This window comes from Lonchura striata, chromosome 13 (assembly GCF_046129695.1).
Source record: "Lonchura striata isolate bLonStr1 chromosome 13, bLonStr1.mat, whole genome shotgun sequence".
NCBI classification, from domain to species: domain Eukaryota; kingdom Metazoa; phylum Chordata; class Aves; order Passeriformes; family Estrildidae; genus Lonchura; species Lonchura striata.
The window spans coordinates 5,109,129-5,126,171 of NC_134615.1; the positions used below are offsets into that span (position 1 = coordinate 5,109,129).

The 17,043-nt window shown below is 40.2% G+C and overlaps 1 protein-coding gene across 2 annotated transcripts in view; it reads left to right on the forward strand.

Annotated features, from left to right (window-relative positions):
- The window catches only part of PEPD (peptidase D), a 147,285-nt gene that overhangs the window by 76,132 nt on the left and 54,110 nt on the right, over positions 1 to 17,043 (forward strand). For both annotated transcript variants that reach the window (XM_021536684.2, XM_021536683.2), the window contains 2 exons: positions 8,113 to 8,181; positions 15,433 to 15,510. In XM_021536684.2, the coding sequence (XP_021392359.1) occupies positions 8,113 to 8,181; positions 15,433 to 15,510 (147 nt within the window). The remainder of the gene's footprint in view (positions 1 to 8,112; positions 8,182 to 15,432; positions 15,511 to 17,043) is intronic.

The window sequence follows — 17,043 nt, forward strand, 5'->3', positions numbered from 1 at the left end:
AAAATGGCTGAAAAGAAATGCCATGCAAGGGTTTCTAGCTCCTCCTCGCTGTAGAGGAGCGGAGCAGGAGGAGCTCTCTGCGTTCCTCCAGCCAGCCTGGCAGAGACAGGAGCAGCAAGGAGCACATGGAATGTGGGCTGGGCACAGCAGAGGACAAGTTCCCACCTTCCAGCTGTGTGCTCCTGGTGCCAGTGCTGAAGCTCCCAGGTGCAGAGCAGTGAGTGCCCCTTGTCCCTGCCGTGGCTGTGTGGGCAGCATGATGGTGTCTCACATCAGCTGGCCTCATCACCTGGGCTGCTCTGATCACAGCTGGACCTCCAGCCATGGCTGTCACTGTACACACCAAGAGCACAAGTATCTCTGGTACTAGGCAGGAAAAACTAGGCAGTTTTTCTGCCCATCACCTGGTGGGCTACTTGGCCTGGCTGAGGGTGATCCTTAGTTGTGTTCCCTGTGACAGCCCCTGTGCTGAGCTGGCACCTCTGCAGGAGCAGAGCACACACCTCCTGCCTCTGAGCCTCTGCCTTGCAAAAACCAGGTGAGGTAGACCTTGACTTACAGGTCTGTTAGAGCTGACATTAAACCTTGTTATTATGAATATCTTAATCAGCTCAATTACTATGAAATTACTATGAAATTGCTATGAAATATGAATACTAACTTTATTTCAGCATGATTGATAGTTAAAGATTTCAGTAGTGTAATAGTCATAATATTTGAATCCACAATCAAGTGGGTTTTAGACAGATGAATCAAACATTTCTGACAAATGATAGGTGAATTTTCTGAGTAGAGTTAAAAGAATTTCAGGAAGACAGTAATTTGACAATCATACCTGAAGACATCTTTAAAGGCTTCTTAAGTGTTAATTTAAATATTAACTTACTGAAAACTGGTATTTACAGAGCATTCTTCGTAACTGTCCTATCTCTGGGGTACCCATTCCGTTGTCTTGCCAATCTTCTGGAAAAGCAGCAGCTGAGTAGGACGTTACAGGCTTACATAATCATTGTTTGCATTTGAACATTGGTAATGAAATGGCTTAGCTGAACAACTGTGAGAAAGCCTAAATTGATGAATTTCCAGAGTCAAAGAGATGTGGCACCAGTGTAGAATCAGGTGAAGGACAAATCAAGTGAGAGTGTCCATATGCACTTTAAAATCACATCTTGGAAAGCTCTTGCCCTTTCCTCATACTGGACAAAGAAAAAATTGGACTGAACTCCAACAGTCCCTGTTAGAAAAAACTTAGGTCAACCTGTCTGGAAGGGAGAAGAGAGAAGGGGAGATCATTCCACAGGAGATCTTAAACTGCTGCAGTATCAGAAGTCGTGTTCTCTGACTGCAGAAAATCATTCAAAAGTTCTAGATTTGCAAATTGATGGGGGAAGATTTTCTTCATGTGGCATAGATAAAAGGAAGAGCTATGAAATTAAAGGAAATGTCTCTGTGTGAGAGGAAATGCAGTTCCTGGTTCTCTAAATTCTCCAACCCATTTAGCTTAGACAAAAAGATTAATTATCAGCTCATGTTATATAAGCTCTTCAGTTATTCTTTACATAAGACAGGTAATTTATAGTTCCCAATTATGCAATTAAAATGCTAATTACTCCTCACCTAAACTCTCTGTTCTTGAACTGATATTATCAATTACCTTCAATCATTGCCAATCATAAATGACATATGTGACAGTGCTGAGTTCTGTATTATTTATAGACTTTCTGTTTTGTGTGTCTCTAGTTTCCGGGTAATATTAATGGCTTTAGCTTGATGGACTTTGCTTCTTGAAGGAATGGTGTTCCTTCTGACCTGTGTTGCTTTGTGTCTTAAAATATATCTGCATTTTAGGTAATCTTACCCTCTGTTCCTGCCCTGAGCTCTGCCTTGTGATCCATTTTAGTACAGAGAAGTAATACACTTAGAAATCCCAATATGAATTATTTATTACAGAGGTGAGCCCACTTCTGTGCTGCTTCTTCACAGCTCTCCCTTACTTTATGAATGTTCTTACTATATTTACATTAATGTACTGCCAGTTTCCTGTGTCATACCTGCTTGCCAAAGTTACACTTCTTCTGTCCCTGCTGAACTCAACATTGGTCACTTTTAAGGTTCTATTATTACATAGCATTTGCTGCACATAAAGAAAATAACTTATTTGAAGAAAACACAGCAAAAATGAAAACAGAATATAGATATTAGAATTCAGAAGGATCAACATTTTTTTAAAATCACATATTATTTCTGCTTGTGCATGATACAAATTAGGACAATTGTAAATAGAGATGCTTCAAAATACAGCTCCTGTCAGTATCTCTAGCTGATAGTAAGGCTTCAGCAACTCTCCTCTGTGAGCATGCAAAATAACTCAGCCAGGGATTTCAATCTAAAACTTTCATTAGGAGTAGTGTAACCAGTTTAAGAAGTCAATGCACAGAAGTAGTTATATTTCCCGTTGTTCATGGATCTGCAAGGTCTGTTCTAAACAATTTCCTGGCATAAATCATTAACTATATTGTCTTCAAGGTGAAGAATAACTTTGCTCATCTGCTCATTTTGCTATTTTTCTTGTTTGGCTGCAAGTTAGTAATCCATTCTTTGTTCATTAATAGTAAGTTGGATTATTCCTCCTAGATTTCCCCACTCTATTTTACCCTTTTGCAATGAAGTACTGACTTTTTGTTGTTGTTGTTCTTGTATTAAAACAACCTCAGAGATGTTTTGCGGTACTGCAGTGTGCTGTTGTGAACAAAATGAAAATAGGATTAAATAGGCTAAGCCTTTAAGCATCTAGTTGCTCATGGAAAATAAATTACATTAGCAGAGTAAGTAGGTTAACAAAGAAAAATGCTCTATTTTTAAGAACCTCACTATGTCTAGTGTGGGATTAAAGGAAGCACTGCTCACTTTGTTCCTGTATTCAGTGTTGGGCTGTTACTGACACCTTGTCTTCTTTCCTCCGAGCATGTTTCTTTCAGTCTAGTTTGATGTAAAGTATAAATGCTTTAGTAATAATTTGCAAATAATATTTACTGTGTAATTATATTATTTAATTTTAATTAATATAATAATTAAATTATACAGTATTTACTGTATCATTTCCAAACTTTGTAGAGTTTGGGCTTTATAGTTTTCTTATGTGGAGATTTTTATGTGTCTAAATTATCAAAATAATGGCTTTCAGTCCTGGGATAACTGAAGAGATCAGCTTTGGAATAGTTGTCCTTTTGAGAACACTTTAGAAAGGCTTTGGATTTTAGCCTGTGTCATGGCTATGCTTCATATTTACACCATACAAAAGCATAAAGGCACATTCCAGTTGTAATTCAAAAGTAATTCAGTGCACAGGTAACTAATAGATACTCATCTACATCTTCTAATTGTAGTCATAAAAATAAAAGAAGGAACTACAGAAAATCCTCCAAATTCTGTCCAGAACTCCCATAAGTTAGTGTGGTTTCCAATTTATGGTTCAAACTTGCTTGCATTTCAAGGCAATTCTCAGAGGCTATGTTCAAAAAATAATACTTTTAAAGTATACAAAGGTTTCTTTTTATTAGGAGGCAGCTTTCTCAAATATCTGTTTTCAGTATAAACACCCTAATGAGATACTGACCTACAGGTGTCCTTGACTCTTCTGTACTTTTATGCTTCACAGGGCAAACTGGCAGCAGATCTCTCTGATACACAGCCTAAAAACTGGGTTCTTGAGCTGCCAGTATCCACAAGGGTTCTAGAGGCAGTACCTGGGAATCATGAACAGGATTACTCAGTGGTTTTCTCTCTCTCCCTCTCGTCAGAAGCCTTGGGATGAGTAATTGTTCCTCCAGCCTCAAGTGATGTGCATGTGTCATTCTGCAGCACTTGGCTGCAGTTACTGAGGGTGTGGGGCCATCAGGAGCTCACTGAGGAGTCTGTTGGGCAGTGTTTCAGAAACTTGGCGAGGTTCTAGATTTTTTTTGTCAGACATTGCTGAGATATTTTTGTCACTTTTAGTTCCTTCTGTGTCTCTCTTTTCGTCATGTTTATTACACTTCTGTAATTGCATTTCTTACTGTTTTGGTAAAATACAGGTCAAATGCTCAACTGGATTTTTATTTAAAATTTGAAACTTTTTGATCTAGAAGTGTCTTGGTTTCAGGAGTGAATAGCTGAGAAATGCAAATGTTGCTTTATAAAAAAGCAACATTTGAGTTATATTTCTTATAGCTCAAGAAGAGCTAATGATAAGAATTAAAATTAGAGATTATTTATGTACTTCTTTTGGAAATAAAAATAATGTTGCTGGGTGTGCATGGATGTGTTGTTGTAGTCTAGTATGAGGAAGAACTGAAAATAAGCAAAATGTGAGAGCAATCAATACAGATAGTTCTATTCCTCCTGCTTTCTGTGTCCTTATTCTTTCAATTCATATAAATTAGGAAAACTGTTAGCATTAAACAATCTTATTTAATGCAATTTCCATTCATAGCACAATGTGACTGTAACTGTCAGTGTGCATTAGATAGCAGTAGAAGCTGGACCAGAGATGACCATAAAGCACAAACATGATTGTCAGAGTGATTTTGATAATTTGTCAGAAAGGCTGTTCATAGAAGGTTTCACTTTAATGGTTTTTTTAGGCTATTTTGAAGTTGAGGCTCTTTCTGGAGATTTGTTTGGAAGTATGCAGTACTCCATAGGATCTGAAACATAGCAAGTATATACTTGTTCTGTTATTTCTACTGGTGAATAACCCATTCTTTCTGAAGGGGAGTTTTCTTCTCTCAAGTCAGCCCAGCCAGTGAGACAGTTGAGTTTGAGCAGAGCGGTGGGGTTAACATTATCTTGTGCCTTAGCAAATCTGCAAGGAGGGGAAGTGCACCATGTCAGAGTTGATGGTGACTCATACTTGGGGTGTTTTAAATTGATGGAAAAAACAGTGAGTTTTTAAAAACTGCCTTAACTCTCTGCATATTGTCAGTCAAAAAAAGTGATGGTTTTGGCAAAACAAAGAACACCAAACCCAGGATGTTCCTCTACACAGCAACAGCAACAAAACCAGTTGTGTCCAAAGCAATGCACAGCCCATGCCAGCTCTAGCAAAGGTGTCTGCATTTGACAGGTGACACGTGCCAATGCTCCAGTGGTTGGTCTGTGTACACCACTGAGGCCAGCCTTCCATGGTAAGTGATACACACACCCTCTGGAGAAATGCTGCACAAAAAAACATGGTATGAAGCTTTGAAACCAGTGCAAGAAAGAGTAGAGAAAGCTGCTTCATTTCTGTACCTGTGTTGGTTGCATTAGAAGCTCAGGGTAAAGCATCCAGCACCAACATAAAACTGACTGAACACACATATCCTCCAATCAGAAAGACCAGGAGAAGCTCAGGATGCAGTATTTGCAATGTATGCAGAGTGCCAGATTAAATTATATTCCATCCAACTATTTCAGACTCTGTACTTTCATGTTGCTCTTTTGGTTAAAGATTTTTGCAGAGTGTAGACAGTGAAATCTTGGTGTGATGAAATCAAGTGGCAGAATCTGCATTAACTTCAGTGGAACTGGGACTTCACCTTCAAAGTCCTGGCACCTTCTCTAACTCTACATATGTACTTTCTGGCTTTGAAAAGCCAGCCTTTGTCATCAAAGGGACATCCAGTCCTTCACTTACCTATGCCATATTATACAAGGATGTTGGCTGTCTCTGATGGAAATTTTGGATTTTTTTTTCCAGTTGCATGGAACCATACCCTGAAAAAGTGAATTCAAAAAAGTGATGTGAGTAGTTTTGCTAGTAGGAAATTCATCATCTGGCAGAGTTGTACCATCATCACCTCAATCAGACAGATAGACCCTTCTTTCTTAGTCTTAAAAGGAAGTCCATGATGTTTGGTGAAAACAGAAACAAAGTTCAGGCAACAGCTAGATTACACAACACATGTCTTTATTTATTTATCGCTTTTTACTGCTAGTAAGGGAGTACTGCAAGAGGTGACTGCCATTACTGGCTGCATAGTTTCATATTAATTGCAGCTATGAATATGTGATCAGTTGTCATATGGAAAAATAAACCTTGCTATTCTGCATCACTGATGATGGAAGGATGTTTAGGGCATTCATTATTTCGTTTTTACATTTCATTTTGAAGCTCTTTATAAGGTTACTGGAAGTTGCTGTCTAGAGGACATAGTTTATTCAATCATTTAAGTTGAAGGGTCTATAAAATATGCTAAAAGTTTATTCCTAAAATGTAACTATACATATATTACAGTATAATTATTGTGCAAAATGTTTGTGTATAGTGTCATGTCTTAGAGAGTAAAGCTTGCCTGCAAGCAAATGTTTCCATATGAAATGTCCATTTCTGTGAAAGAATGTCTGCATCAGAAAAAATGACAGTTTAGGTGATACATTTATCAGCTCAGTTTAGTGATATCTCTGCTAGATAATCGTGTCAGAGTTTCTCCTTAGCTTCTCTGGCATTTGACCTCCTAATTGCCATTATTCATTTATGGGCCAAAACAAACATAGTGTTTTCTGCCTTGTGAAGTACCACAGTATTTTGAACAGAAAAGAGATCTTATAAACAGGGTTTGCCTCTACTGAGTCTCTAGATGGAGGCTTTTCTTTTTTCATATGTGATTAATTTGTATGTTTTCTTTTGTTTCTCTTTAAATACTGTAATTTAGTGTAATTTTTAAATTCAGTTTAGCATGTAATGTCCTTAGTATCTTTTGGATTTAAATTGTGTTCTGTGACTCGATGCTGAAGAAGGACAAAATCACAACATCTCTATTCTTTGAATAGCACCGCTATCACTCTATGTTAATGAAATTATTTCAGTATTACAAGAAATGAGGTTTTGGAATTCATTCAGTAATACAGGGAATTGGATTGTAACTAGAGCATATTTCAAAAAGAATAAAAGGATCCATGATATGTGCTTAGCTCGTAAAGCACCTAATCCTATATTAATTGTGCTTTGGGCAAATCTGTCCTCATATGAAAGGGACTTTGACAGTGAAGATGGAAATGTTGTAATGCTTTTTAAGGGCAAACAGCTCCTCCCGCAGGATGGCAGTGAAAGAGGAGTTCCACGGGCTGTTCTCCCTTCCCTTCCCTGTCCCAAGCACACACAAAAGCAAACAATGCTGTGTTGTACTGTCCCTTACAGGCTGCAGGAGACTTGGCCTCATATTACCACATGTGCTTCTTGCTTTTGGGATTGAGTTTGTGTTTTTTCCCCATGTTTGGACAGGAAATGATCATAGAGGTATTTAGGTACCACAGTCTGAATATGAGTAAGTCTTAGTTTTCTCCGTGTCTGTTTGCTACAGACAGGAAAACGTGAGAATGTCCGTTCCAGGCCGGACTGTGATGCAGAAAGGAACTGGTTTATGGGGAGGGAGAGCTCTGCTGCCTTGTCTGGAGAGGAGGGTGAACAGCACAGTCAGATGCAAATCAGGGTTAGGGGATATTTAGTTCATCTTCCAGCAGAAGGTTTCTGTGAGGTGGCAAAAAGGAGAGGATTTCTGCTGAAATTATTTTCAAGAGCTTTCATCAGTCTGGCCAGCTCCTTCCTCTGTGAAGGGCTGGTTGAACTTCACTTTTCCTGAATCTACATGACATAGACTGAGGGCAGCAGGATTAAAAAGAAGGATCATGGATGTGATTGTGTGCCTGAAATGCAGCGATGCAGTGATTTTCTCAATTCCACTTTGTTTCCAAAGTGGAGTTTGGCCAGCTTTACCAGCTTCAGCATTTTAACTGTTACCATCCTGTTAGTTCTGTAGTCCGATGAACTCTCTCACCAACAGTAATTTCCCTTTTGGTGTCGAGCTGTAAGGAAAGCAATTGCCATTTGAGGTCACTGAGCTGCACTTGAATTATCTTCTCTGCTGCAGAGTTGCTTAATGGCTTTGTGGAAATCACCTGTAGCTCTGCAGGGCTGCTGAGATGTGCATGTGGGGCAATTGGAGTGTTCAGCTGAGCAGAAATAGGCAGAGAGCCTCGTTGGGCAGCTGGGGATTTACACCAACACAGCTGTACTCAAGCAGAACCTGTTTTTCTTCCTGTCTTGGGGTGATTTTGCATAAATCAATAATTACCACCTTTGTTTCTTTGCAGCCTGTTCCAGCACTACTGCTACACTCGAGGTGGCATGCGCCACACCTCCTACACTTGCATCTGTGGCAGGTAAGAGAATGATTTACACTGAACTGTTTAAGCTTTATAGCTTATATCCAGTTTCCCCCTGGATATTTGTAAAATCAGTCCTTTTAGGCATGTCATGTTTGCAAATGCCACCAGAGTGAGTTCTGACCTGTTTGCACTGGAAAAGACAAAGAGAGGTAGGTGGCTACCTCTGTCTCCTGAAGATATAACTTGGTAATAGAGTGCTGCACTCCAGAGGCTCCCCAGTGACTGCCCAGCTGCTGCCACCAAGATCGTGTTTATGCTCACCCCTGTGCTGCAGTTGGCTTTTTTTATTAAATAGCACCATGGAGAAGGGCTTTACAGCTACTCTCTAGTGCTCAAAAATACTTTCTTTGAAATACACCTTGAGTATTTCTTATCCTCAAAAATTCTTTGTCTCAAAGATTAGGATGCAATTAAACTAATCTATTTGGAATTTTTTGCTCTCTCTGCTTCTTGCTGAACAGCTAGTGTTGAAGGTTACTGTGTTTGGGAAAGTGGTATAAAAATTCTCCCTGCAGTTGTAGAAATGCACAAGAGAACAGTGTGGGATACATCCTGAAGAACAGCTGTGTGCTTCATGCAGAGATTAATCTTACTTAGTGGAATTAATCTAATCAGAGATGTACGACACTGAAATGAGCTATATATGTTGGTATATGTGTTCCACTTGTTCTGCTGCTACTCAGAAACTTTTGCCCTACACTGAAGTCACACACACTTAAAAAGATAATTTTTATGTTAATGACAATAATTCTATATTGCTTTGAAGGTAATAAGAACAATTAGCACCTTCACTTCTTTCTGCAGTTTACTCAATTGCTTATTTGTAAATGCAATTTTCCAGTTTATATGCAAAATTGCAGCAGGAGCATGAGCAGTTTTATGGAAAATTGTGTTTCTAAATTGTCTGAAAAGTTTCCTGGTTTAAGTACATTATATAACTATGAAAAGTTTCCTGGTTTAAGTACCATTATATAACTTGAGCATTAACATCCCAGTGAAATGAGACTCCCATCTCTAAGCTTTTGTCACAGATGGTAATGGTATGATTTTTCACAGCCACTAAGGCTTCACATTCACTTACAGTGGATTAGAACCTGTGCTGCAGGATCTGGTTTGGGTGCTGGTGGCCAAATCACTTTGTTAAACCTATAGAAATGCCTGGTCATTGTTTGTGTAGTGGGTCCTTGTGACCTGTGGGAACAGGCTGAACTCCCCACAGGACTGAAAACCCAGAACCTGCGTTACACATCGTGGGGAACCCCGGAGGAGAAAACTCCAACAGTAGCTCAGGATTGGGTCTGGCAGGAGCTCCCTGGGTGTCCTTCCTGCTCTGCAGGGCTGGAGGTGGAATTAGAGCTGCTGCTGAACTATTGGAGGATTTAAAACACAGAGAAGGGCTGTCCTTGGAATGCCATATCCAAACAACATTATGACTCCCTGTTGTCGCTAGCAGCTGGCATTGTATCCTACCACTAGAAGTGCAGCCCGTATTTTTATTTAAATAAAAATAGCTACATGAAATAGCAATTTGAAGACAAAGGTCTTTGTATTCTGTGTTTTGACTATGAGTGATGAAGGAAGAATGAATAATATTAACAGTTCAAAGTTGGCTCCTAATAAATGAATGAATTCAATTAACATAATGATGGCAAAAATAATAGGCATTTTTTAATACTGTGAAATTGCCATGCATTGTAAATATTTCACTTAGCTACATTTACAGCTAAAAATAGCTTTTGCAATTAGGAATTTTTAATATTTTATTCTATTCATGCTGCAATTTATATTTTCCTGAACACTTAAAATGGGCATATTTTGACAGGATCTTTCCTTTTTAGATTGCAGGCCTGATAATCGTTTCCATAGAAAAGAATAGTACATTTAAATAAAAACCAAGTTTGTTATACAATTTAAAAAAAATACGCTGGTTAAGCTGGAAATCAGGAGTAATCAATACAACATTTCAATACAGAAATAAATCACTTGTCATGTGATGGGTGCATTTAGTTATTGCTGTCCCTGTGCAGTGTTATATTCTTGAGGAGATGCTAAATGAATATGTAGCCAAAGTGCTTAATGTGTTGACTGTTATTATGAGAATGCTAACACACATTGATGAGTGTGACAGGGTGTTACATCTTGAGATTTGTCCTGTAGTCAGTGATACTTTCAAAAGCTGTCAGCTGGGGAGTGGTTTGAAGTGCAGACATCACTAAGTGTCATGGAAGGAGAATAGGAGCATTTGTTAAGCACACTTGGATATATTTGGCACTCATCTACAAAGTGCTACTTCCCACTAATGTCCAAATGCTAATGAATTATTCACTGCAGTGTCTTAGGATACCAAGGAACCATTTTTACAAATGGGAAAACAAAGGTAATCCATTCCCAGTGTCCTGGTGATGCTGGTGTGGATGGCATCCATTGGGAAGCAGGGGCAGAGGTTCCAGCTGGAGTGAGGTGAGGGTGGAGGCACTGGTTTCTCTGGAGCCACCAAAGAAGCCACCGTCAGCTGCTGCTTGTTACTCTCTTGTCTTAGGCTCAGGTTCAGATCTTCTTGACTGATGTCCATGGGCAGAACACAGCTCTCATCAGGTGCTATCAGTCATCAAGAATAACACTGTGCAATGGAATGTCTTCTTCTAGCTGAGGGTTGCCATAAGTGAAGCTTTTTGGACAAGATTAGGATACTATTGAATCAGCTTTTCTTTCTTTAACTTCAGTACAACTTTTTTAGTTCTCATGCCTTAGACAAAAATGGCAAGAAGGGTTAATGCTTTCTTCTGGGTTGATTCGGCGATGATTTAAATCATTATGGAAATAGGTTCCAGCTTTAGTCAATGGTCTTTTGTTTTTTATTTAGATGTCCTTAATACAGAGCTACTAGCTACACTTTTTGTAGTGCTTGATGCTCAGCATAGTCCCGTTCTTAAAATATTGCTGACATTTCTTCTCTTTCTTCTAATTATTTGTTTTCAAGGTGCTTTCTGATCTCAAATGCATCTTGGGGGATTGTTTTCCTTTGCTAGTAATCAGAATCTCTTACTGCATTTTGCTTTCTCAGTGGTGTTAATTTGCACTTCTTCTGCTGCTTTGTGCAATTCTTTCTGTAGCAAACATGTCTTTGATTCCACTTAGAAGCAAGTTATTAAAGGAATAAAAATGGATACACAGGAACCTCTTGGAGGATTTTTCAGGTTGACTGCCTGAAGGTGAGCATTGGCATCCTCATGTGTGATGATTTTCAGAGGTGCTGACCAAAAAGAAGACAGCAAAGACAGTGATCCTCACCTCCCACAGTGCTTCATTGTAAACTGCAACTTGGCACTCTAATCCTAGACCTTGCAACTGTTTCCTCTTGGAAAAGAAAGAAGTAGCTTCTACATGAAGGCTCATTTGCTTTCATTTGCTTAAGTGATACAGTTCTGGAATGGCTGCCCATGGAGGTGCTGGAGTCACCATCCCTGGATGTGTTTAAAAAACCAGACTGGATGTGGCACTGGGTGCCAGGGTTTAGTTGAGGTGTTGGGCTGGGTTGGACTCGATGATCTTGAAGGTCTCTTCCAATTTGGTGAATCTGTGAATTCTGTGCTTTGCCAGTGGCTGAGGCTTTTGTTCAAATTGTTTTAAAGTCACCTTGAAAGGCTTACTGAATCAGTGTGAACAATTTCTGGCTAACTGTAACATTTACCTTGTGGGTACACAACATTTCTGTAGCATTGCTCCAGAAGCATTTTCCTGCCTTCATCTCAGGTCAGTGGTAAAGATGCACCCTGCAGGGGAGATTGGATGTGCACCTCTTAACAAGAACCCACTGGAGGTTACCATATCACTACCTTTATTTGGTCAGTAGTGCATGTCTGAGTCAAGCTCTCCCACTCATCCTCAGCTGCAGGGCCTGCTCAGAGCCAGGGATCAGTCCTTCAGTGCATGTGCTGGTTTTGTTTTGGGTGGGAAGCAGTTGGGGAGCTTTCAAGAGCAGGTCAGCTCTGCCATGGTTGCTAATGGGTGTTGAGCCCAGGGTATCTGCCCAGAGCCAGCCAGGGAAGCAGATCCTCTCACACCAATAAATCCCAGCAGCCAAACCCCTGAGATGCATATGGTGTGCAGGTCTGGTCTTCAGCACCAACTGTGCTCTCTGTGCTGTGATCCCCTGTGTGTGACAGAGCCAAGATGTGCCTGACAGATCAGGAGCCTCCAATGCCAAGAAAGATTGTGCCTGCTTAACGCTTCACCAACGGTGCTGAAAAACAGATCCTTCATGTGGCTCCCCTCACAGTTGGTGCTGAGCCTAACAGAAATATTTTGTAAACTAAAACCTTTACAATAAAATGTGCAAGAGAAACCCCTCATCTTTGTATTTGCAATGTGTTTTGTTGAAAGCATTTGTGCAGTTGTCAAATTTGAGTATATGACTTATTTATGCATTGGTATGGTATATGTCGCTGAGGGTGCCAGCATATCTTGATAAGTAAACGAGCTGTCTGCAAATACATAAGCATGGAGTCATGCCCTTAAGGTTCATGATAATTTTTTAAAAGTTGATCATAAATATATGCATGTGCTGTTTGCTTCTCCTACTTTATCCTCAGTATTGGAGGGAGATAAGGAATAGAATCTGCAGCTAAAATCCTGACAAACTGCTGTGGAGTATGTATGTGCATGCCAGCTGTTGGTGGCTTTTCATTATTTCTTGTGTTTTTCCTTAAACACAAAACAATGTCATGCAAGGTCATTCCAGTTCCTTCCACATGCCATCCTCCCAGAATTTTAGCCCTCCACCTGGGAAGCAGTTTCTGAGGCAGAGGTGATGCTGCCTCCCCTCCCCACGCCAATATTGCAGCGCAGGGGCAGGAGCAGTCTGCACCCCTGTCACCCTGCACCCCTGTCACCCTGCACCCATGTCACCCTGCACCCCTGTTACCCTGTCACCCTGCCCCCCTGTCACCCTGCACCCATGTCACCCTGCACCCCTGTTACCCTGTCACCCTGCCCCCCTGTCACCCTGCACCCCTGTCACCCTGCACCCCTGTTACCCTGTCACCCTGCCCCCCTGTCACCCTGCACCCATGTCACCCTGCACCCCTGTTACCCTGTCACCCTGCCCCCCTGTCACCCTGTCACCCTGCACCCATGTCACCCTGCACCCCTGTTACCCTGTCACCCTGCCCCCCTGTCACCCTGCACCCATGTCACCCTGCACCCCTGTTACCCTGTCACCCTGCACCCCTGTCACCTGATGTGAGAGCTCAGCTGGGAGCACAGCTCCCACTGCACACGGGGCCTGCCACAGGAGACCTTTTCTTCTGATTGCACTCCATTGCCGTGTTACTGAGTTTTTCTTCAGACAGAGCAAACTAATTTTGAAAGTGTCCTGATGTGGAAAATATTCCAACAGTGCCCAGGAGACAGAACATCTCAGAAAGAGGTTTATGTCTGTCTTCATCTTGTATATAGGCTTTCTGGGTTCATTTTTAGCTATCTGCACAGCTGCAGAGGTTTTCAAGTCCAGCATCAGCAAGGAAAAAGCTTCCATCCAGTTGTGAAACTGTGCTTAAGCCATTGGACCAGCATCACAAAATGAATGTGTTGCAGCCATATTTCTGTCTTGATTTAACGTCTAACTTTTCTACTTTTTCTGTTGAACATATGTATAATTTTATGAAGTAGATTTTATATCAGAAAATCATCCCCTTGATTCTGAAATATCACTTCTCACTGTCTTGTTATATAGTGATTCTTATATGCTAAAAAATAATTAACAATAAATACTTACTGTCTTCAAAATATTAATGTAGAATTATTCAGGTTGTAAGAGCCCTCTGGGATCATCCAGGCCATCCATTAATCCAGCACTGCCAAGCTCACTGCTAAACTGTGTCCCCAGGTGCCACAGCTCCATGTCTTTTTAAATACTTCCAGGGACACAGTCCAGCCCTTTAGATTGAGAGCCTGCAGAAACTTACTACTTTCTACTCCATAATAATTATTTGTGAAATTATCTGTATGACTGATGATCTGTTAAATATCTAATATCTCAAGCACTTAATGTATCTTAAAGGAAATATCTTTTTGGGTGCAGTGCATGCTTACTGTTTTTGTTATTGCACACATCAGAAATCTGAGAAGTATGTCAGATGTCACGTTTACTCCAGACACAACAAAAGATTGATTGAAATTGAGCCTCAGATTCCTGATATCCAAGATACAGAGCTGTTCCAGCTTGAAAGAACTAAATTTGAGCAGGGTGACCAGTGAAAGGTTTTGATTGAAGCTGAGGTACAGAGAGACAAGTGAGCTGGAGGGGTTGGAGAGAAGCTGCAGTAACCCTGTCCCAACATGTGTATTTTTGGATGTGATGTAATTCTTCCAGCTTTTTGAAGAGAAAAAGCGAGAGCATCTAACTGAAAAGAACAGTAAAAGAAAAATAGGTAGAGCCTGATATCTTTATCAGCCTTTTAACTGACATTTTATAGACCCAGAGGAATATCAGTAGGCAAGAGAGGATGCCAAGGCCAAATGTAGGTCACCTAGTGGATCATGGAACTTCAGAACAACAGAACAAGTGGCCATCCTTCTCTGGAGCTGTTTTATTCTTGTGAATCAGCAGTATACTCTGAAAGGTTTCCAGGAATAAAAATCTTTTCTTTGCAATGTGATTTTTCAACAGCAGGTAAGAAGAGAGTGACAGTTTTCATCCCTGCTCCTGCTGCTGGCATTGTGAGCTGTGAATGTTCCCCAAGCAGTGCATCCCTCCAGCAGAGACCACCTGTGGCCATGCCAGAGGGGAACTGGAGCTGTTCCCTTAGACACCTCAATTCCTCCTGTCCCAGTGATTCCCAGAGTGTTTCAAATGTCACATTTTACTCCAGTGGAAGTTAGCTTGTTTTATGCCTCAGACTACTTAATACGTGGGTGTAAATTGAAAAATTACTTGCACATAATTATTTCCTTTACACTATCATGGACATAGGAAATATTCCTATGAACTGTGCCATGTTCCTTCTGCAGCCAGGCTCTGTCTTACAGCCAGAGTAGCAAAATTCCTGTGCCATGCCCATCTCTGCTGCACAAGTGATTGGGTACCTACTGCAGCTCACACCAGAGCAGGGATTGTGACAGCTGTCACAGGCTGCTTTTATGTGAATACACAGATGCTTAGAGAGTTCCTTCTTATATTGTATGAATGTGTGTGTTAATGTTTCCTCTTCCAATAATTGTGCTAATTTTCTTTTTGCCCATCAGTGGGGAGAACTCATCTGTTTTGCACTATGGCCATGCTGGAGCCCCCAATGATAAGACTATTGAAGATGGAGACTTATGGTAAGTAAAGGGTTAGAGTTGATTTACAATTTTTGTTTTGCTACTGCTGTTTCCCTACAGAAATTGTATGTACTCTTAGAAAAAGGATGACTGCATACTGATAAAAAGTCTAAATCTTTAAAATAGAAGAGAACTTTGCATGCTAAATTACTCTGGTTTCTTCCAAAGGTCCTGTACACCTGCATCTCCAGTTGAAAGGGAGAGGGAGATATTGTTTCAAACACTTCTGAACCAGAGGCATTTAGAATTGAGTTTAAGAAATGGCTGTATTCCAAGTACAAGGGCAGTTGCAAAATTCATCATTCGAGTTTGCTCTTGGACCTCAGATCCAAACCTCAGCTCTGGTGCTGGAGTGAGTGTTGGCTACTTTTAGAGAATTGCATCAAATTGCAGAATGGATTAGATAGTGGAAATGCCTATGTGCACACAGACACCCTGGCAAGAGAGTAGAGATTGGAATGGGTGAAGAGATCAAACTCAGTTCAGGTCAGTGAAGGGTGCTTTTAGTTCGGTGTTGTGCCAAAAACTTCCTATGAAGATTTACTTAGAGTTTAGTGATGTGTAATACAGCTGCAAATACCATAAAGTTTTCTCTATGTGTATGACATGTACATGCTTTGCAGTATCACTGCAGGTAAAAGCAGAGTGAATGGAAGCACCAAATACATTCCAATAAATTGAAAGATGATTTGTCTGTTTGTCTATTTGCCTGTCTGATGTGCAATATATCAGATCATAACTTTCACACTTCACCTCCAAAGACATTGGTCAAAAACCCTTTGTTTATAAAAATGCAAAACTAGTTTTGGAGAAGCTAACCACTTGCATTCAGTGGAGGAATTGTATTGAATTACCTTTGTAGCCTGTGCAGGAAAAGTGTAGGTATGTATTTTCACAGTGGAATGTAAATGTATGAAGAAAAGCAAATTAGTATTATCATTGAAAAGCTCAAAACCTATTATGGAAAACAGATTGAATCTCAGAAGTTTAAAAATATGCCCTGTTGGCTGAAGTTCAAGGCTCATCTTCAGGTGATGCACAACAGATGGATAATTTCTTTATAATACTGTAAAAATTTTTTTAAAAGCTTGTACAATAGTTTATGTATTATCTTCATCTGTGGTTAATAGCTTACTAAACCCATCAAATACTAAAGATAATCTATTGCAGGGCAGTAGTTTTGATTTCTGATTATGTTGTGTTTGACTAGATAATATGCTATGAGCATTTTTTGATCGGGAAGGACATACCAAAATAAAAGTGTATCAGCTGTGTCATTCAATTAATTTAAAAAAGAAGGTGTGTAGCACACAGGAAATCTCAGCATGTGTTACTGAGAGAAGATATGCCACAGTGCATTATGTTATCTCATATTTAAAACTAAGATCTTAAACAGTGAGGGAGACCTCAGGGTGAAGGGTATATGTAGGAATCTTTCACTTACAGTCTCCAGTGACAATTTAGTGGATGGCTGTAGTCCTTCTTAAACCACAAGAGTTCATACAAGACTCTTTGCAAACCCTTCTTTTCTGC